Source organism: Paralichthys olivaceus, chromosome 3, assembly GCF_024713975.1.
Source record: "Paralichthys olivaceus isolate ysfri-2021 chromosome 3, ASM2471397v2, whole genome shotgun sequence".
NCBI classification, from domain to species: Eukaryota; Metazoa; Chordata; class Actinopteri; order Pleuronectiformes; family Paralichthyidae; genus Paralichthys; species Paralichthys olivaceus.
The window spans coordinates 16,942,157-16,965,494 of NC_091095.1; the positions used below are offsets into that span (position 1 = coordinate 16,942,157).

Here is a 23,338-nt window from a genome sequence, read left to right on the forward strand (position 1 = left end):
ATGTTAATTTTAGTGTCTATATGAAGGTAGCTTATAAGAACTTAGGAGCAGATGAGGGAAATGAGCAACAGGCTTGTTTTGCCCCACATTGCACACATCCCACATCAGCCCCACATACCACAAGGAATGGTAGCACTTGGGCGGTCAGCTCCTGTATGCCAAGTCTCGGCCACAGCCATAGCTATACCACATGTTAACCAAAGGTGCCAAATGTGTCAGGAAGAAATGCCCAGCATGTGGACCCACCTGTGTTCACACATCCTTCATGTAACCATAGCAGAACTTCAAAGCTGCCTGTTAAATTAAGTTAATCTCACAATCAATTTAAATGGATGCAAAAAGAATCAGTTCCTTAAACATGCCTGAATTTGAAAACCATAAAAACAGGGAAATGTTGAAAATGTCCTCGCTCACAATGTGAAAATAAGTGAAGAAAAACAACCTCTGATTCCGTTCAGCACCATTTAATGAGTTTTTTTCCAGACCTACCCCTCGGGGATGAATAAAGTATGTCTATCTATCTATCTATCGACTCTGCATCCTTCCAGTTTCATGAAAATCCTTTGAGTAGTTTTTGTGTTATCTTGCTCACAAACAAACAGACGGGGGTGCACTTTGAAAGAATAAAATAGAGGAGTAAAAACCATAATGTGGCATTAAATTAAGATTTTGAAAGAAGTTTAGTTTCACAACTCAGGGCCATTGTTAACACACGTATATGTGATGTTTGTGCAGGAATTTTGGGGAATGTATGTTTACTTGCATATGCAGAAAAACATGTTGTCAGATATTGGCATCTGTGTGGGAGGAGTGTTTGGGAGAACTTCCGCCAGTGTCTCCTTTAGAGCAGCTGTTCAGTGGTCCTCAAACATCCCCATCTCAGTTTGTCTAAACCCAACTGAGCCAAACACACTTCACAATTATCACTTCCATCGAATACCAACATTTTTCATAATATTATGATATGAGCATTAGTATTACAACGTTTCCCACCACAGCCCTTTTTAGTTACACACGGTAAAAGTAAAAGCCTCATCTGCATCCTCAGTGCCAAAGCATGAAGATATATAGTCGACTGAGGAAGCCAACCATTTCCAGCTATATCTAATCAGCCCTGCCTCTTCGGCTGGCAGTTGGATTTCTGGGGATATGGATTGTTAACAGCACATGTGATATTTAAGACACAGCTTTAGGGGAACTGGCAATAATTCATCACAGGTTAGTCATTATTTAGATGCAGCTGTCCTTACGTGACCAGTAGGAGTGGAGGGGAAAATCACAACGGAGCGTAGCTTCCATCTGCTGGTTAGAAAGTGTTAGTGCAAATTCAGCGTCACCAGTCACTGATATGTTCTGTTACATTAATAGAGTGGTTTGTTGCCTACATAGGACTCCTCGTGTTATCCAGATGTTAAGATTTCAACTATGACCAGAATCTAACTTTTCATAAATGTTACAAATATTTTTGCATTTAAAAGTTAAATTTCACAAGAATGTTTTAGTGTATTTATACATTCTTATGTTGAATGTGTTTTCCACTGTTCAGGCACAGACATTCTATTCATTTTCATTTTCAAGGGGACAAATATAAACAAGGATTCCTTTGTAAGAACCTGGATCATTATTATTCTCACATGTCGTCTTGAGCACATCCTCCTAAATCCACTTTAATATTCCAGGGATTTACTAGAGGTTCTGACATTTTCAGACATTTTCCTTTGAATGAAAGACAAATGTTCTCTCTGTTACTAGACACTGGAAGGAAAGGTATTTTCAACACGGCGCAGTCTGTTGATATGATGATGGTTTCTCTGGAGATAATTGTCATGATACTAAAACAGCAGCAGTCCAGACAATCTTGAAATATAGAGAGTCGTAGAGGCTACTCGTATCACAGCAGTGACTCAAATTGGGCTGAAGATTGCTCTGCAGGCTGACAGTAAAACAGAATCATCACAGATATAAAGGCAGTTTTTCAGATTATGAATGATTTTTTCAATGATTCCTGCCCTTCTCTCATGATGCAGGACATATGTGGCGTGGCCTGGTGCCAGGGATGATCGTCTGCTTCATGCCTCTCTGTAGACCAACAACAATCTGTTCAGTGAGAAGAAGAAAAATGATTTGGATTTGTGCAGAGCTGCAACCAAATTATCCACCTGCCATAAGCCAACAAGTATTAAATATGATCTATAACGGGCCAGGATAATTAGCAAGGAACATTTAAAATTGTTACGGTAAAATATAATGAGATATATTACGCTATATTTGAGTTAATCTGAGGAAAGAGACTTTTTTTAAATTCCTCCAGTGCAGTTAAGGTCCAACATTTACATAAACAATAATTTGTTAACGACTTGTGGGAGAAGCAAAGTCTGTGTAATCATAGCTTAGTGCGTGATTATTAAGACAGCTAGTTACAGTGAGCCCCATCACGAGAGGCAGCTCTCTGACCTCTTTCCACTAATGACTACATAGATGTTCCGTCTTAATTGGAATTAAAAGCACAACATCAGGTTGTTCAAATGTTTGTATAAGATGCATGTTATTAAATTCATCTCTGTCTTTTGATTATTTTCACTCCTTTAGACATTTTTTAAAGGACCTAAAATTGTATATATCCGGTGTTGACAGCTCAAGATGATGTTTAATTAATTCAACACTGATGGGTATTACAAAATAGAATAGAATTACTTTATTGCAAATTGTTTGTGGTAAGAATTAATGTTTCTCTCTTCAAGTAGTGTGCAGTAAAAAAAAACACAAAAATTGTGTGTGGGTTATTGTTCTCAGTAGTAAGTCCTTCAGTTATTGGACAAACAAAGTGGACTAACAATTATATATTTCAAACTCAAAAATAATGATGGATAATCTTTGTTTTCAATTATATAAGTTTACTTTTCTCAATTACTCATTCAACAGAGTCTGTACCTTTTATGGTTAAACAGGACCAGCATGAAGAAAACATGCCGGAGTGTTTCTGAGTTGAAAAGCTGATCGATATCAAAGTCTTCCTCTTTACTTTTAGACCTGGGACCTAAGGCCCGGGAGAGAGAAAGGTGTGGCGCACTGACTCCACAGTTCAGTCTACTCTTATCACATCTCATCAGCCTGTTGAGGCACTGGTCCATAAAACTGTCTCCACTGTGATGTGCCATCATCACATCACACCCTAATTTCCTTGAACAACACCTTACAGTTGAACAAGCATGCTTTGCAATGCATAACCACAGTGCAATGGTTGAATTGGGCACCAGGGGACATCTCCCTCTCTCACTGCTTATTAAACCACCAGCTACACTTTCAGAACTTCCCCATGCCAGCCCAAGCAGAGAGCGGAAGCTTTCCCTGAGCAGCTAAAAAAAAGTGTTGCACATTTTTGTTTTTGTCAAGTTCACTCACTGACTCATGACTGGACAGCACATGGTAAAGTTAAACTGTGTGTTTATGCTTTTCTTTTGAGCATTGCTGTGTTTGCACAAAATGCAAGCTAGGTGTGGATGTGGAGGATGACGCTGGATTTGAGTTATTAGGAAGTGTGTGGGTGTGTGTGAGTCTGTCTGCCTGTGTTTTCTGTAAGTGGTTGCAAGTGCACACTGAATGCAAAATGGCTCCCTCAGCTGCCTCCCTGCGGGCCCACCAGACTTCCCAAGCCGAACACATCGAGCCAGGCTGCCGCCCTCTTGGGGTCGGGGCTGGTTAACAAGCAGCAGAATAAACGCCAGCTAGTTAAATCGTATGTAACTTTTTTTTTTACTCTGCACAAATAGTGTGACCTTTATTGATTTCTTGTCTCTGCCTTCAGCTGGGCGAAACGCTAATGGCACTGGTCAATAAAAAGCCATGAAGTGGAAGTTCTCAATACCTCCCCCTCCCCCCCCACTGTGCATAGTGTGTTGACCGCATCCCCTTAAAATAGTCCCCACCACCCTCAGAGGCCCGGTGAGCCTGTGCCGTGACAGCTCGGGGCTCTTATTCGATACAATTTGCACCGTTTGTGTCCTCGAAGACGTAAGCGGGCTAACATGCTGAGCCGTCCGGCCGAACACATCCACTTCGACTCCGGTCCCCGCCAATTCCCATTCAGATGGCCGGGCCACGTTCACTCAGTGCCCTGCCTCCTCCAATCAATACATTTATAACACGAGGAGCTGAGCATATAACACTGTGACTCAAGGCACGCAGATCGAAAAACAAGCAGCGGCTTCAGCAACCACATCTTTTTCTGCAAATCTGGGACCCACTGCTTCAAAGTCTTACTCTCACATTTCAAAAGGACAAGTTTACGATCAAAAAATAAATATGTCTGCTAACTGTGTTGCTACCACCCACTGTTTTATTGACTGATCATGTCAATGTGTACCCCTGCGTGCTCATGTCTTTGCCTCCACACTTGCACTTATTGAACTTTGCAGAAAGACATATTATGAGCACAGTTCAATGGAGCTGAAATGATCCCCCACTTCTCTCCTGAAGAAAACAACCATGTGGCCTAGAAAACCAGTAGGTCTCCTTCCAAACGTCTCAAGTCTGAACTCTGTTTTCATTGCAAAACCATGACCCCCTTTTACTGTACTTGGATGTCTTTCCTTGCTTTAAAGCTGCGCTGCACTCAGAGCGACAGAGCTAAGTTTCTCACACGGTGATATGTGAGTGGAAGCTCTGGGAGGGGACCTCTGTGGTGCCCAATCTCCACAGTGAGAGCAGCAGCAGCAGTATTGATTCACCTTGCAGCCTTGAGCCTGCTGTCACACACAGTATATCACTTTATTTAATCCACTGTTAAATAGGCTGTAATTAGAAATCTGTCCTGCAGATGTGCTTCACCTAAACGGTGGTTGGTGGCGAAGTTCACTCTGCTCTGCCTGTTGCACTGTGTGGTTCTCGTGACAGTATTTTATTTCGATGATGGATTGGAATCTGAGTGCTATTGACAGTGTCTGCAAAGAGAAGGCAAATGATGCAAATAAACCCTCTCTTGGGGGATTAGCCCGCTCGCTGTTTGAAAAGTACTTACAGTAAGTCTGCTAATTGTGGATAGTGTTTCCTAGTCCCTCGCCTCGATCTAATGAACGACTGCCGTTCACAACACCTCTCGCATCCACATGTGACCAGTGTTCACAGACACCTGGAAAAATCTTGTATGTAGGACAGACACATGCCAGATTGTTTTTATACTTTTGAAAGTGGTATATAACTAACCACAATGAACAAGTATTTAGAATTCAAACATTATAAAAATGTTATTTTCAATTTTTTAAGTTTATAAAATCTACCTACTGCTACATTGTATATGCTTGTATATATGGCTGATAGGTTAAACAGCTATTTGCATTTGTCTAAATTCATTTTATCATACATTTTAAACTGTTCTTATGTAAAGCACATCCGTTACATTTTATGCATGAATTATGCTATAAAAATAAAGTTTATATTATATATGTATAAGCTAATATAATTATTATTATACAGTTAAGGACATTTAAACATGAAACAAATCTGTAAGACCAATCATCTTACCAACAGAGCAAAACACATGTCTTCTTACTTATTTTAACTTAAACTTAATAATAATAATCATTTAGAATTATTTTGAAGAAACATGGCCATTGAATGATTGGTTCACATTTTTTTCAACACTCTTTATATAATGCTCACATGTATATTCACTTGATATTTTAGAGATAGCATTGGAAGACTATTTGAAGTTATCACAGTAATAATTTCTCTCTTCACAGGCTGCTTATCTTTGCTCTGGAAACTACAAGGTAATCACTTGGGGGAAAAATCACGTTCTGTGCAAAAATGCAAACTTAAGGTTCAGAAGCTGTTATTAGGATTCAGACGTTTGACTTAGACAAATTGGGCGAGTGTCTGCCAACAATATGGTGGCTTTGGTTTGGAAATCCTGCTGTGAATTTTCGCCAGTCCACGTTTCCTTGCTGAGCTGCATCAGAGGTATTAAGAAGGTTTTGAACTCAAACGGCTGTAACTGTAGAATGTAAGCATTTCATTATGGTCTCATGTGGTAACCACTCACATTGTATCCCTTTCTGATTTATTTATCTTCAGCAGTTAAAACTTTCAACCTATGTTCTCCACCACATTTCAGGGGGAAATCTTATAATTCTTATTAAAATTACAGCTGTTTCATTTCATATGTTCACAATGTTCTGCTGTTGTTTTTTGTAAGTTGAGGCATCAGTCAGACCTTGCGTGGCCTTTATGACGTACAAACATTAAAACATCAGAGGTATGTAATTTGTACACATTGCTTCCAAATTCCACTTCCACTTTAATTCAAGTAATGAAATAAATAATAATAAATCAGTTCATTCACATGCAGACTTTTTAGCCCTAAGGATATTGATTTGGTTGAGTTAAAAAAAACACTTAGTGCACATGTTACAAAGTTTCCTGTGGTGCAGTAAATTAACCTGCTGATGCTGTCGCTGATACGTCATAATCACCTCAGGGGTCACATGGAATCAAAGAAAATCAGAGGGTGGATGATAATTTATTTGCATGGTTTCTTTTTAAATTTAACTTGTATGTTTTAGCTTTTGGGGGGATTATGGATGGAATAAGATATTGAGGATTGCTTTTAGATTTGATTTGATTTCTGGAAATAATCTTTCAGCCTGCCTTATCTCACCCCCCCTCCAGGAGGTCTCGGCTCCTAGTTTGAGAACTACTGGTTTAGAGAAGTCACACCAGGAACAGAACTGGTATATTAAAAGAAGAATGATGACTGTCATGGTTTATTATGGGATAGAAAGCCATTGATGATGTTAATTATAATTATTATGTTAAAGTAAAAAGTGAGATTATCATGAGGTGCAAATAAAGTGACTTAAAAAATGATAATACTATTATTATCATTTTTTAAGTCATGCAAAATAAAAACTGTTTATAAGTAAAGGTATCTCATCATCATATCTTATCTCTCCAGTGCCATATCCAATCTAGGAAACTGTTGATTGTCTCTTTCATGACCCATGTGATGCATTGGTGTTGCTTCTCCACTTGCAGGTTGTTTCCAGGTTTTGCCTAGTTTGCCCTTTCTCTGTTTGGTGTTACCTATTTCTCTCTGATGAGGGTTGTTCCACTGGGTCGCTCTCCACATCTGCAGTCTATTGGCTGCTGCCTGTGTTGGATGCAGGCTTTCCACTGCACTGATGACCACGGATACCTGGCATCATTTAGTTGTTTGTGTCTTTCAGGTTTTGTGATTGTCTCTCGTTGGATGTGAGTCGGTGGTAGCTTATTTTGACTGCAGTGCAAACTCATAGACTTAACTCTTATGGCCTGCACAATGTTGCTAATTTCCTTTGTGATACTTTCAGTTAAAGTATGTCACTGGTTCCTCATTCACTGTATAGGACGAACGTGTTTTAAAAGCTTATATTTCAGTCAACACTTTTGTTAATGTGTGAAGTACCTCACAGGTGACACTGGGTGTCGCTCCAGAGTGTCTAATATCGCTCCTGTGCGTTCATTCCGTCTCTATCGCCCCCTCTCTCTGCCTTGTAATGTGTGTGTGCGTGCGTGTGTGTGTGTGTGTTGTGTGTCGGATAGAAAGTCAGCCTGGTTTCCAGCTGAGTGCTTGCTCTCTCACAGAGAGTGTGTGTGTACGTGTGTGTATATGTGTGTATGTGTGTGTTGTCATTATTATCCACTCTGCTCCCAGCTCAGAATGGCCAGATTCACTCAGACTGAAACAAGAAGGCAGCAGCACCATCCTCAGCAGCCCCATCAGCCCGCTCACTCCAGCCTGGTTTTCACCGGACCGGGGGCATCACCGACCCAGCCACCACTCCTCCTGATCCCACATCAGCACCAGTACCCTCAGATCACATTCCCGAAACCCATGAACGGGTCAGAACCCATATCAATTCATCCGGAGAGCGGCAACATGAAAGACCAAGATGCCATTAAGCTGTTTATCGGGCAGATACCGCGGAACTTGGAGGAAAAAGACCTGAAGCCGCTGTTTGAACAGTTTGGGAAAATCCACGAACTGACAGTTCTCAAGGACCGATACACCGGCATGCACAAAGGTAACGTGTCGCCCCTCACACGGCTGCGAGGCCCACACACAGCTCTGTAATAACTGTTTATCATCACCTGCACCTTTTGGACACGTTTGCGCCGAAATGGTGACGCGTATATTTGTCACTTTAAGAAAAATACATTTGATCAAGCGTGATTCAGAGATGAAATCGGTCCATTCATCACTATCATCATGTGCAGCATTGCTTATAAATATTTTTCATCTAACATTCACGAGGTTTGGCATTTTGACCCAATTCTCGTCATTTTGTTTATTCATATTTTTGTTATTTTACGCGTAAATACGCATGGATTTTTTTACGCGTCTTTGTGTTTCCACCTTCCTAATTCCACTTTTTAGATCATGTGGGGGGGGGGGGGGGGGGGGGGGGGGGGTACAAGAGTAAGCTACAAGGACTGATAGGATGTCAAACTGTGTTGTGTGCGTTCTTGGTTTTATTGCAATTGAAGAGTATTTTCTTTACGCGCTCTTAAGTGGGGCAGAGGCGCTCGGAGGGGCTGCATTTTTAAAGAGCCCCCCAACCCCTCCGCCATGGTCCCATCTCTTGCGGCATTATTTATTCATCCATATGCTTTCTTTAACATCCCACACACCACCATGTGCGAATGGAGCGGGCGGACACTTGCTGTGAAATCGGTTCAGTGCCACGGCGTCTCCAAAGGGCGCAGGAGCTGCCACAAGATGACGGACGTCGCCGCGCCGAAAGTGGCTAGTGATGCTGCGCCGCTTCCGCTGGAATGGAAGACTGGGGGGGGGGGGGGGGTAAATCCACGCAGCTCACAAACTATATATGTCCACACAGTGACAACTTTCAATTATGAAGTTGGTTAGCAAGGACATAGCCCATAGGTGAGAGATCACTGCCTGCATGGATGAGAAAATACAATTCACAATAGACGTAGAGATGGGGAGACGTCACCATCATCGTCATCATCATCATCATCATCATCATCATCATCATCATCATCACTACAACGCCAACTTTAATTTTAAGTTTCATTCATATTTGCACAAACTGAAATAAATGATCCTTCTGGCTGTATGAGAGTTGATCTAAATAATGACCCTGTGACATTTGGGACACGTTCATCAACATTTACAGTAAAATATCACAAGTGTCATAACTATTGGTTTTATTGATATAATAATTTGAACATATGGGGTCAGTGCACTGTTGATATCGTTTACAACACTGTAATTCAAAGAGCTGTGACGGGCTTTATTCTTTTGCATCACATTTATGATTTTAATGTGTGATTCTCAAACTGCCCCATAGTTGTTAACAGATCAGAAACACAGCACACACACACACACACACACACACACACACACACACACACACACACACACACACACACACACTCTCTCTCTCTCTCTGAATGCCATTTTAGATCCATCATCTTGCACTCCTGCAGAGCAGATGCTGATATGTGATTGATGTTGTTACAGATAAGCCTTTTATTGCAGTGGCATTTGGAAAAGACAAATAACAATCTGTGCCAGTAATGTAACTGCCATTTGCAAACACTGCAAACAATGTCATGTCTCCTATGACATAAAGAGTCACCATCAGAGGATGTGGAATTGGTTACTGTTACACTCAACTGTCATGAAGCCCACGCATTTAATCCAGAGTGAGATTAAAATAAATGTATTTTAATAAAAAACATGTGCATGCTAAAGCTGATATTAAGATCTAAAAATATTTCCCACACACGACCACAAAATGTTAGTTGATTTAGGTGTTGCACCACATACAGCTCCCATTACGCCACATACTATATGAGGCCACATGCCTGGATAGCGACCGCTCCTGCTCTTAGACTTGATATTGTCAGCTTGTGGAAAGAAAGACATTTTTTTCGTGTATCACTCATTTGGCATTCGTCGCTATGTGTTTGCGTGTGCAAGTGTGCATACTTGAATGTAATTTCCCTGTGTTGCGTAATGTATTTAGCTCCTGAGTGATTATCGCTTCATCATGGTGTCATGGAAAAGACAGTTAAGGCTCTTAGATGTGTTTTCATACAGACACAATAGAGCTTTAATAGAGCTTAAGTGTAAGTTATGACACAACATGTACAAATAAGATATAAATGTTTTTTATTTGTAGTAGTATTTTAGCGTATATAACCTAAATGTCTTATTATTTTTGATAGTTTTCTGCCTTTTATTGAAATAATTATCATTGGCTTGTTGCATCTATCTTTCTCTGGTGTTAAAGTAAAATAACTGAAATATATTTTTAATTAAAGGTGCAGTATGTAGAATTTTGTGATATCTAGTGGTGAAGTTGCATGTTGCAGCTGAACACCCCTCACCTCACCCTCTCTTTCCAAACATGTAAGAGAAACTGTGGCAGCTTCAGTTGTCATAAAAACTCAAAAGGTGTTTAGTTTGTCCAGTCTGGACTAATGTAAAAAACATGGTGGTCACCATAGAGAGGGTCCCCTCGATGTTAATATAAAGTATTTCAATATAAAGGGATTTAAATATAAAGGGAGGTAATGAAAACTACAATTCATACAATTTAGATGAAACGAACTAGTGAAAACATCATGAGGATTATTTTACATTAAAGACATTGAAGACATTTTATCCTGTGAACTTTATATACATTTTATGTCAGTCATATGTTTGGTTATCATTTATTCAGTTTTTAATAAAGTAAAGAAACCATCTTGTTTAATGCAGATGGATGAGATAATCTCTGTGAAGTAACTGAGTATAATTTAAAAAGTTCATTCTAAAATCTCCTCAAAGTGATTTTTTACCCTTATTCATTAACTTACAAACAACTAATTAATTTCAGATAAGTCAGTGAAATTAATGGCTTAGAATGTAATGAATTCTGGCCACACAATTAACAATACATAATCAAACCCTAATATGTCAATGATCTCTGATGGGGGTTATTTTATAGTTAATCATGTTATTAAGCAGAAAGGATTAGGAATATGGATCCTGATGGAAACAGTGGGGCAGCTGCCTCAAAGAGACACAGTCAGACTGACAGAGACGTTAGTGGACAGAGGGACGAGCACACACACACACACACACACACACGCACGGTTTTCATCATATGAAATTTTGAGCATTTGCAGACATTGCAGTTATTTGATTTGAGCTTTGCATGTTTATTATTTCCTCTTTTCTTACACAACTATTTTGTCCTCCTTTGGTAATCCACGAGGGAGAACACGGAATTAGTTTGTAAAGCGTGATAATAATGCACGGCCATAATAACTTGACTCAAGAGGATTAGTAAATGTGCATTGTCTGAAGCAGCAGTCTCTTGGGTGATCAGCTGGTTGCCTCCCTAAACAGTGGCTGCCTCTGCCAATTAAAAATTCAGTCTAGTCTGCCTCTTCAAATGATTAATTCTGCCCACGCTGTCGATGGCCTGCCAATTATTGTCGCCCAATTGGTATTAATAGGTGGAGGATTTCCTGATGTTGAATTTATCCCAGACTGTGAAAACTTCTCCCTTTGGCTCTAATTAGCTTCCACTTATAGCACATGCACTTCCACGTTCATGCACATGCATGTATGCAGAACCGAGGCTAATCGGCTGTCATGAAGAAAGTAATTTTTTTCATGTGTTTACATTGATGCTTTTCAATTTTTTTTTCTTTAATCGATGGTTCTCCTTTGAAAAACTGAACGCGCCCTCGGAGTGACGCTGAGTCATTTTCAGTGGAGATGTTTGTTGAATTGCTCTGTTTGTCAGGACAGATTATATCCTATGAGTTTGATTGAGATTGACTAATCTTCCCTCGTGCAGTTGAGTAACGTGCACTCAAAGGAGAGAGAGAGGGAGAGAAAAGGTTTTTTTCTCCCCACAGGTGTGATGCAGCAGAGAAAAAAAAGCATGGAAGACAAAACAAACCCTACGCTGCTCCGCTCCTCCAGCCGAGGCAGCCCAGTAATGTTAAGATAGTGTCGGGCATAATTGTGTTAATGCATTAATAAGTGGACCAGAGATATTGCCGTAGACCTCAGCCAAGCAGACGCACATTAAATCACAGAATAATCGAATGAAATATTTATTCAAGTTTTTATTTTTTTTTCACCCTCTGAGTCAGTCTGATGGATAGCATTCCTCTGTGGGTTGTCCTCCCAATAAATGGCAGAGAAGGGAGGAAATAGGAATAGTTGGAGCAGCCTATGCATCAAACCGAAATGACTCGGTATTAATGAGAGACTGATCTTTTATACTGTACATACATATATATATATAATGCAACCTGAGAGGCATTAGCATTGATAAATGAGGCTTTTGAAGCCTCTCTCTCCTCTTTGATATGATGGAAGTGTAAGTTGATGTGCACGTCTCTGTTTTTGTGGGATCCTTAAGTGTCAAAGACCAGGACACTGCTGTAGAACAGCCTCCCCTGCAGGAACAGATGGAATAAATTCACTTATAGACCACAAACAGAGCTGTAGAAGAGATAGGGATAGTGATTATATAGATACAATGTGGCATAGATTAAGGCCTTTTCCTGTACAACCATTGTGTGGTTGCTAATGAAATTAATATAGGTAAGAGGAAATCATATCAGTAATAAGAGAGTAAAAACAACTCGCAATTTTGTGCAGAAAATCCAGAATAAAATCTTTTGTCAGGGCTGGTGAGTGAAGGCCACCGAGCCAAGCTAATGCAGTAACAACACTTGCTTCACAATCTTTAAACGTCTGTAAATATTGTAATAAGCAACAGGGCATTCCTCATAAAAGATGCAGCAGCTCAACTGGTACTGACAGGCGCTATGGGCCTTGACTTCAAGATGAGGAGCGCTGCCTCCCACTCTCTTCTCCTCTTTTCTGTTGGTTTTCCAAGGAGATTGCCAATCTCAGATGCCGACAAGGCCGCTCTATGCTGGAGGTTAGTGTCCCGCACCGAACTCACCTGGCTTTCATTCTGTCTCGGCTTCTTTCCCCTCTTAATCCCCTGCCCATGAGAGCCTTTCAGATGGATTGATTTCCTGCGCCAATGCAACATTCATTGTGGCTTGGAGTATATTTTTGCTTTCAATATATTAGAAGTGCCTTTATTTCATGACCTTTGTGAGGTATGTTTGATGTTAATGGTCGTCTGGGGCAGGGAGAGACATGAGAGGTTTCAGGGAAAACACTGAACAACTTGATCGCAGAGAAACTTGTTTATGAAGCCTGCAGTACCTGTGTATTTCATTAAATGGACAAAAAGAAGCTGCATGGTTTGACTGTGGACTTTGACAACAGTGTCACACTTGGAGGCCTGATACTCACAACATGTGTGTTTGTCTTTAAAGACACCTTTAAGCTACCTGTAGAAAAATCCATTGGTAAAACTCTCTTCTCTTTGTGTTTCTCTGCTTCTCAGAGTTTGTTGATGCTCATGTTTTGATTATTATTTCCACCAAGGAGGTTTGCTTTTCTCTGCTGTCTGTTTGTTTCTTGGATTGTTTGGTGACTAAGATTACACAAAAACTAATGGACGGATTACCACAAAACTTGGTGGAAAGATGCTGTGTAAGTCCGGAATTAACCCATTCAATTTTAGTGTGGATCCTATTCAGCAGATGCATCCAGGAAATGTTTTTCACTTTCTTTATCATTGCCAGACAGGGCATTTAAAGAAATATATTTTCGGTAATTTTCAAGGCGGAGGTATGCGTTTCACCGAGTAACATTGTTGTTACTGTTATGTGTGAATGGCAGTTGAAAAAAATTTGCACTGGTCAAAATATTATTAGGTATTTAAAATCTGATTTTTAAAAAGTATTGTTGGGTTTTTGGGAGAACTAATATAAATTAATGTGAGAAGTAAAGCAAGTTCATTTTAGGTCATTGGAGATTTAGGGGGTGTTCTTTTTCATTAGCCATTATGTGCTATATTCTTCTAATTCTAAAAAACATATATATATATATATACACTGTATATTGTTGGGTTGTTTTCAGTGAATTACAAGTCCCATAGAGTCTGTAGAAGTGTGCCACCTCTGTGTTCATACACAAAGGTTACAGCTATTTCCTTAGTCTAAATAGAGGGATAGAAGCCTATCTATTTTGTATTAGCAGAAAGTGCCATTGCCTACAGACGAGAGTGTACTCATATGAGGTGGGGGGGGGGGGGTGTTATAAAGGCACAGAGAGAAAAAAAGAAGCAAGCGAGCGAGTGAGACAGGGAGGAGGGGGTTGGTGGTTTCTGTTAGAATAGCATGAGCTCTTTAATGTTGTGTTTGAGCCTGACTGGGCACAGATTCATTTTAGAGGGAAAATGAAATAACAAGGGAGAGGGGAGAGAGGAGATTTTAATGCAATGTTTTGTGATAATCCCTCTCCATTTTGGAATGGTTCAGGAGAACTCATGCGATAAAGCCTTGTACAAGCCTGGAAAATAATAAGTTATTTGTCTTGCCTTATAGTGCTGTGCCCTTGGAGGGCTCGCTAACCTCGTGTTTTGGCCAAAAAACAATCACAGATTAGTCAAGCTGTCACATCTCTGTGATTGCCAAACGGTTGAGCCCTTGATGCTGGTGTGAATGAGCAATGTATAAATGTTGTACATGTATCTGCCTGAGAGTGCACGTGAACACAGAACTGCAGCGGGTGTGACTTAGTGCTGTCACTCCATCCCCTCTCCGTCACATTGGGCTGTGTGACAGAGAGGAATCACACTGGGAGGACGGCACATGTATGCAGCTGTGGACCACAAGGTGAATGACAGACACACACATGGGCACAGAACAATGGATGTATGGTGGAGGGGAAAATTGTTTGTCAGAGATGAAGAAACAAATGGTTGCTTTCATCCCAAGGTGGTGGGAGATAGATAGATTGATGGCTCAGCTCAGGACATGGAGGATCTCTCTCTGACAGGTGGAGAGCTGCCTGGGCACTGAGGGGTGTGCGACTGGGGGCTGGGGGTCAGAGTGGAGAAGAGGGAGCATGGGCCAAGTTTGGCAGATGTATGGATTAATCACCCTATTAACATTAGTAATAGTTACTCCAATATTACATATGCTACTGCTAATAGTGCTACGACCAACCAATCTGGGACGTGATTTACTTTTTATTCCTAAACTGCAAATACGAGTAACAATTAAATAAAAGATGATCCTTTACAGAATAAAAGATGCTAAAATTGTCAGTTTTTTGACAAACAGCACTATCAACATTAGACCCTTTTCTCACACAGATATTTAGCAACCCCGCGTCTTGATGAAGACACATTTCAGATTGTAAAACGTCTATGAATGCTCAGGTCCATGAGGGACGTTTGAAGATACATGCTGCTCAGCATGGTTATAAATAGAAATTCTGTGGTATTTCCGAAAATAGGTTAAGCTGCCGTCGCTGCACTGCTGGCATGACATCACTGATTGCCTGCCAGCCTCCCCCAAAAGACCGCTCCCATACTGTGCTCAAAAGGAGGCAGAGAATGAGGGGAGAGACGGAGGGAGCATCTGTGGGCGACTTTAGGGGCCGCCCCCCCCCCCCCCCCATCTCCAGCGCCGCTCCTCCCCTCCCCTCACACCCCGTTCCCTTCCATCAAGCAGCCATCTCTCCCCCCACTCCTCCCATCTATCTTCCCCACTGAAGGAGCAAACGCTGTAGCTAACAGTCTCTGTACTTTATTGCCAGGGACACACAAACTGGTCAGGGGCTTTGTACTGGAGATGTATCTCCTCCATTTTTTTTAGTGTGATACAAGCAAATTGAAAGCCGAATAGTGCAGAAGAGACTGATGACAGATGGAATTTGTGTTCCTAACATTTGATGATCAAATGTTAATTTGGTTGAATGAACAGAGCGTGTGGACTTTATGTAAGTTCCAACACACTCTGTAGTTCACTACTGAGTGGTGGGTCTGGCTTAATAAAAAACTACCCGAATGAATTAATGGTTGTGTTTTCACATCATTGTGTATGCTTTTTGGATTCATTTCAGGATACTGTATATCTGTCTATGACTGCGTTTACATGTGCCCTATATCTCATTTATGAGGCGTGTCTCGCTTTTGATCATATTCGATAAGTGGTGTTTACATGGAATATTGAGGAATCTGGTGATCTATTTTTATCTCAAGTGTCATGGGATAAATACATTTAAAAAATAATGAAAGCTGCAGGACACAAATTCATATAATTTGGCATTGAAAATGTTTAATTGAATAGAAAGAAGAACTTGGAAAAGAAGATGGCCTACGTCATATAATGAAGAAGAATGTGAGTGAGCTGGTGCAGCTGTGTGGTGGTTTTCTCCTCCTCGCACGTTTTTTCCCTCCTCGCTTCTCTTTCAATCACTCCACGCCAGCAACCCCTGAGCCTTTGAAGTGCTGTCTTTAAAGGTATCTTTCAATTTGTAAAATCAAAGTGACTGAAAACCCGATGTGTCTCTTGGTCCACAGTCAGTTTGTAGCTGCCAGTCATCTGCAATTGTAGCTCTGCTATGATCAATTGATCCGTCTCAGAGGTTTAAATGCCTTCCACCTTTCAAAGAGAGTAAAGCATCGTTAGAAATATTGCATCAAATATGCCAATCAGGTGCATGAAATGAGGGGATCAGTGGAAACATAGTGCACAGTGCTGTGTACAACAGTATAGGAAATGGGTGTGTGCCAAGTGAAAGTGATTTTACTCTTCCGTGTTGCCTGGACTTGTTTGTTTTTTAAGAGGTTGTTGTTGTACATGAAGAGGAGGAGATGTAGTTTTCGGACTTTCCGGGAGGGAGGGTGGGGACCCTCTCAGAAACTTTTATTGATTTCCGTGTAAATCCCCTGGCCCGAGCAGACTCGGCAGAAGGAGGGAGGGAGGGATGATGGGCTGGAGGGACGGGACTTGGCAGGTAAACTCCCTTTGCCCTCCCACAAGTAGCGCAGCACGAGGGAGGAAGTGTGAACCTACACATTATTTACAGCTCTGTGAAACTCCATCCATTAACAGTGTCAATTAGCTTGCTCATCAGGGATGCAGGCCACGACATGTATTTATAGATCGGGCCCTGGCTTTAATAGCAGGAGAGGGATGAAGTACCCAGATAGTCTACAAAAGCCAAGGCTGACTTTTAAGGCCGCAGCACAGTGGAAGAAGCCAAACTGCTGTATCCCAAGTGTTAGCCTGAGCCTTATACTGAGAGAGCACCGGCCAGCCAGTCTTTCACATCACCTTTTAAACTGTATGTGCTGCCAAACTGCATTAGAAACTTAATCATGAACTACAGTCTGAACTGTATTAATGTTTTCAGCCTCTGCAGTCCCTGTTCTAAACCTACCAGTGTGGAATGGGCTGCTTGCTTGGCTGTGGTGATGCTGGCTGCAGCTTTCTTTCTGAAACTGAAAAAGTGACCTGAAGTTATTGTAGCTGCAGCAAGTGAAAACCTACTGGAATCACCACCGCTGCTGCACAAAGATCTGTTCACCTGTTTATTCAAAGTTCGGTGAAAATCGACTCAGTACGTAAAACCCCAAATCAGATGTCTCTGCCGTTGTGGTAAACACACAACAATGTCACTTGTGTTGATGATTTTATTCAAAGTCTCCCGTGTCCAAATTGCAGCAAATTTGATGCTGCACTTTCTCTGGGCCCTTAACAATAGACATGACAGGTGTAAAACTGACAAGATGAATGGTTCTTGAGATATGCAAGTTGAACAAACAGACAGACAGACAGTGATTTATGGAATTAATAGATTATTATGACTAGTAGATTAGATAGATAAGTATTGAATTGTTTCCAAACGCAGTCTTGTCTTGTTTTCCGACTTCTTAATGCCAGTACACCTACAGTAGATAGTTGTGAGTAGGTATATGTCAGTTTTAAAGAGAAATACTCTTGGATTTCATATGAAGCACCACTTGTGCACCAGGAGAACTATTTAACCTCGGCCCCAAACAATAGACAGTGAGTGTCAAAGTCTCTGCGCCCCAGCATTGATCCCGAAACATGTTCTGAACCTTTCAGAAACAATTAATCGCAATTTTCACACTCATCCGGCCATGCGCATCATAACTATAATATATAACATATAATAAATATACACCCATGCTCACACATGCACACCGGCAGTCCTTGGGGAGGTGCTGCCTATGGATCTGTTTGACTGCTGCTTGGAGGCTATGGTGTAGTCTATGTGAGCGAGCATAGCAACAAATCAATGAATGAGGTCTCCTGCTCAGGGGTCAGAGAGGATAGCAGGGAGGGTCTGGGGACTATTTCTTGCCCTGGTGATGGACACTGATGCTCCTCAGTGCTCTGCAAAGTTCATCCTCCCCCTCCGCAGCCATTGCTCAAGGTGAAGGGATGATGGGAGGCATACTGAAAGGAGAAATTGAGGATTTGGTGCAGGATGCAGCAGTGATGAAAGGATGGAGTGATTGATGAAGGAGTGATAGGAGGCAGCTTAAGGATCATGTGATTGGGACTGAGCACGGTCGCTGCATGGTTCACTTTACTGCAAGGTGGCTGTCTGACTTAATTAAGGTTTACAGGTTACGCTCGGCTATTGCTTATATTACAGTGCTCATTACGAGCCCATTAGGTCTGGGCAGAGGAAATATTGTTGTCAGAACAATGAGTGAGAGCTTTTTGGAAAGTCCCTGCCAACTCCATGCTCCACCTCTTTTTTTTTTTAAACCTCTCTCTCTATCCAACTGCAGTCTGTCCTCCTTCTCCCTGAACATTGGCGTGATTGTTTCACTGTGGGAACCGATCAAGGGTCTTTTTTTCCAAAGGTGAGGGAGTGATTATATATGAGTTAAAAGCTTCTCAGAGACCAGACTGATTACCCCCCTCACGGTCAGTCTGTGCCACTGAGCCTCCTGCCTCTCCGGCTGGCAATGATTCAGGTCATAATCACATTGTATCAGCGCTGATGATGTGTGTTTCAGCATCCGACCCCTCTGAAAGGCTATCAGCCCCCAACACCCCCATCCCCCCAGAGCCCCACATGGCAGTAAATGAAGTAAGCAAGTAATCTACCCACAGTGATAGCGTTTTCCAAAGAGTGCAAATGATGTGTGAGGGAGCAGGCGGCGACTGGTGCCAGGACTGGCTCGGTTTCTGCTACCTTCACACTTTCCGGCCAAGGAAATGCCACATTGAGAGCAAGTTCACACTTTTTCATTACACTGGGGCAGCAGGGATCCTCTGGGGCAAGGAGATGGAGAAAAGGGAGTAAAGAGGGTACGAAAGAAGGGAGCGAAAAGAGAGAGATTGTGGTTTAAACCAGCCAGGTCTTCCTGTAGCTGCATTCATATTTGACAAATCTCGCAGTACACAATTTATGCCAGATGCCAATGAAGAAGTAGGACGCTCACACTGAGTTGCTGCAATTGACGTCACAGCTTGGAGCAGTCAGTCGCCATAGTGGCAGGCACAAACTAATCTCCTCATGGACTTGCTTGGATATATATTGATTTCATTATTTGCTGAGGCAGTTAGATTATTGTGAAACGTTATCAAGGAAAATCTCCTGCATGATGGACAACGTGTAAAGAAACAAAAACAAATACAAAAAGTTACATTTTGTTGCATTCGTGCAAGTATAGTGATGTATTATTGTGTTTGCTTCTTCATCTTAAAATGTGTGGACCCCAAAAAAAACAAAACATACATTTTTACTTATTTTTCCAGCTTTTCTGAGCTAACATATTCAGAAATAAATCAAGGAATTTGCTATTGTTTTATCAATTTTTCTACTTTTCATTTAGTTAGTTTATATACTTATTTACAGAGAAGGAGATGTCACCACAGACAACATTTTAAATCCCTTACAGTAAAAATTTCAAAAGACACAAAAAACAACTTTGTATGGAATCTAAAACAATCAGCTCACACACACTAAAAGACAGAAGAGGAACCATAGTGCATCAATTTAAAGTAAACTTGATTTCTTGGTATTATCCAGTTCATTGTTGTGTTAAATGTAAATACACAACAATCAGCACGTGTGGTTTTGATGATAATAAAGCCTGACGTGGATCACTACCTGCAGAAGAGCCAATTTGAATGAGCCAATCAGGTGCCAGGGGGCGCATGAGGGAGACGCATGGGCAAGTGGTGCCACCACACCTGCTGTCAAGCGATGGAAGTGACGTAAAAACGTAGTAGAAAGGGTGACTATCAGCTGGAGCTCAGTAACACGTGTAAAGAGGGGGAGCTGTTCCAGTAAATACACTGAGCCGGTGAGTCATGACTAAAGAAAATATGGTAGTTGTTCGCCATAAGTGTTGGTGTTCAATCGTTTTGTTCACGCTATATACACAAATCCTGTGTGTGTGTGTGTGTGTGTGTGTGTGTGTGTGTGTGTGTGTGTGTGTGTGTGTGTGTTTGCGCGCGCGTGTGTGTGCATGCATTTTTTAGTGTAGTGCAACCTTTTAAATATGTGAAAGCTCCTTCTTCTTCGTTTTAATCTTCTTTTTTTCTTCTTCCTCTTATTTATTTATTAGTTGTGCACAAACAATATGGCACTTACATCATGGTAGTGTAAAACCGATAGGGAACATGGGCAGCTGTATAGATTAAAGATGACAGACAGAGACAGAACAGAATATTCCAAGACAGAATCTAATCATAAATAAAATCAATAATTATTTTATACTGACAAAAATGATTAATTTTCTAAATAATATTCTTCTGGGTAATTTTCTGTCAAATAATTTTGGACCACACATAACAAATATTATATTCATGTTGATTTGTCCATGTATGAAAACCCATCAAACCAAAGCTTTATGTGTCTTGGATCCTCATTAATGGAGATGTGGGCTAACAAAGTTTGAACTTAGTTTAGGGCACAGATAGATATTTCTCATATTGTTTTAAAGCTGTTTTCCATTGGCATACTTGGATAAACAGTTTCCCCATTATAAAACAAAATAAATGTAGGTTTGCTGTTTGGGTTTGTGAATGTAAAATTAGATGTTAACCAAAAGGTCACCTTTGTGATTGTCCATGACAAGACCATAAGTTCTATTCTGTTGAGGGAAGTTGGAAAATATGCGGGAAAGCCATTCATGAATATTCAGCCACAGAGCAAAAGAGCACATCCAATGTAAAAATAAGATAGATGTGAAAGTGTAGTAATTCAGTTGAGTTGGGATATTTTTTAACATTGTTTAAATTCTCTAGCCTTTTGTAGATTGTGTGCGTTCAAATGTGTGGTGTTTAAATTAAAGTTAGCCAGATGATTGATATACTGTGAGTTTAAGTTTAAGTCCTGTCAGGTAATTGATCATTCTGGTTTTCATTCATGAAAGACAGGTTTGATTGATGTGTTGAGCAGAAGGTGATTTTTCTTACCACAGTGAGAGGACAATGCACCTCAGTGGTAGCTCTTTGTAAGTAGTAGCCTTCCAGCACCTTTTATAAATTTCATATTCATATCCACAGGATGATTTATGTGGAGGAACTTATCAGTAGATTCCACGTTGTTTTTCATAAAGTTCATTGCTTTTGGGCCAAATGTGGGATCATGGCACCTGCAGTGTAGCCAAGGGTAGTTTTTCCAAAACAGGAATGTAATGTGGTGAATGCAATGTGGTGATGTGTCACCATGTGGTACTATACCCTATTGTTACCACCAGGAAAACACCTGTAACTCTTAGAGTATGGAGAATGTTTGACTGTATTTTACTGTAATTGTGATGAAAGTTGAGTTTCACAGTTGTCTGAACAATAGTTTTGCAAAATTGTTCACTGTTGACATTGAGTTTGGCAAAAAAGATGATGACAGTTGTTAAATACTTAGTTTGAGTGTGTTCACATCTGTGACTGTATCTATCATATTTGTTTAAACGCCCTGTGTTAATGTGCATGGTTATTTGATGGTACATACTAACTTTTGATCAGGTTTTCCAGTGTGGACTCAGTGAGTCCATGACCAAAATAAAATACAATCAAAAGATGTCAGTTTGAATAGCTTGATTTTCTAATGCTGATGGACAATATTGTCCTTTAGAGCATCACACAAAGGAAATTAAGAAGCTGCTTGCAGCTGCAGAAAAACAAATTACGCATGGTAGGGAGCACCTCAGAAAGCTAAATTAAGTATTCAATCTTTGGAAAAAACTACTTTATGAAATATAAATTGGGAGAGGAGAGGTGATGTCTGTCAACACAAATCTTGTATCATTTCCTGTGAAGAGAAATGCATTCATGTTTAATGTGTTGGTTACATAAATGTATACTTTGATCATTTACAGTGAGTTATAGTAATAGCTTACGGCACACTTTAAACTTTTAGTGTGTAATATGTATTTGGGAAAAGTGGTAGGTGCTGAGACGTGTTAAAGGAATAGTTCAGGATCAGATGTGTGTGTTTTAATCATTGGCTCTTCATAAAGATAGACAACACATCTCCACTTCCTCCCACTATCAAGGAACGAACTAAAAAATGAGCACTGCCATCTTTCGCATTTGGAGCCAGAGTCTGCACTGTAGCGATCAGGGAATAGAACTACGGTATCTAAGTCCTGCCAATACACAGGCTTGACAAATCGCAAGTCAGTTGCACCTGTCAATCATGATGTTTCTCTCAGTTTTAGCATCAAATTTCTTATTAAAACCAAACTTGCCTGAGAAGCAACAGAAACCATCTTTGAGAAAAAAATATTTGATGTGTATTTTGACTTTTCCATTTCCTATCCATTAACATGGAGGAGGCTGGATTTATGATCTATACTGCAGGCAGCCACCAGGTGGCATTCGAAACACTTTGGGTTGACTTGTGAGGAGCTGTCATTTGTTCCATTTTAAATTCAGTCTATAATTTTATAATATGTGAATTGTCTTAATGAGACCTGTAAACTTGACACATACTAGACACCTGCTTAGAGACAGACCCACAGTTTTGGTAAAGTAAATCCGGGTGCATGTAAGTGGCTGCTGTCACCACAGTTATACACTTTCTTTCACTGCTTACACTATCTCCTGTTCTCCCTCTCTTCCTTCCTCTCTCCTGCCACGTAAGACTCTTTAATTACATGCCAATTCAACATAGAGGAGATGGAGAGACTCGGACCAATTTCCTCTCTCACACACACACGCACGCACGCACACACACACACACACTGTGCACATTTAAAATTATATTATTAAGAAACGGGAGATGAGCAGAGCTGGCACTGGTGATGAAACAAGTCGACGGAGAGGTAGAAGAAAGCTAAGGAGCAAAGAGGAAAGCAGGAATTTCTTCTTTGGAGCTGAAATCAATGTGAGAGATAAGAGTGTTTTCGGTTTCTATCAGATGATGCAGAGGATCATCTCCTCACAATGGGAA

The 23,338-nt window shown here is 40.7% G+C and overlaps 1 protein-coding gene across 12 annotated transcripts in view; it reads left to right on the forward strand.

Moving 5' to 3' along the window:
* Positions 1 to 7,563: 7,563 nt before the first annotated feature.
* Positions 7,564 to 23,338, forward strand: part of celf5a (cugbp, Elav-like family member 5a) — a 186,177-nt gene continuing 170,402 nt past the window's right edge. For 3 of the 12 annotated variants that reach the window (XM_069522255.1, XM_020080411.2, XM_069522265.1), the window contains exon 1: positions 7,566 to 8,060. In XM_069522255.1, coding sequence (XP_069378356.1) covers positions 7,646 to 8,060 — 415 coding nt within the window. In that variant the 5' untranslated portion in view covers positions 7,566 to 7,645. Of the gene's footprint in view, positions 8,061 to 23,338 lie in introns of all 12 variants that reach the window. The other 9 variants (XM_069522257.1, XM_069522264.1, XM_069522261.1 and 6 more) reach the window with 5 other exon arrangements.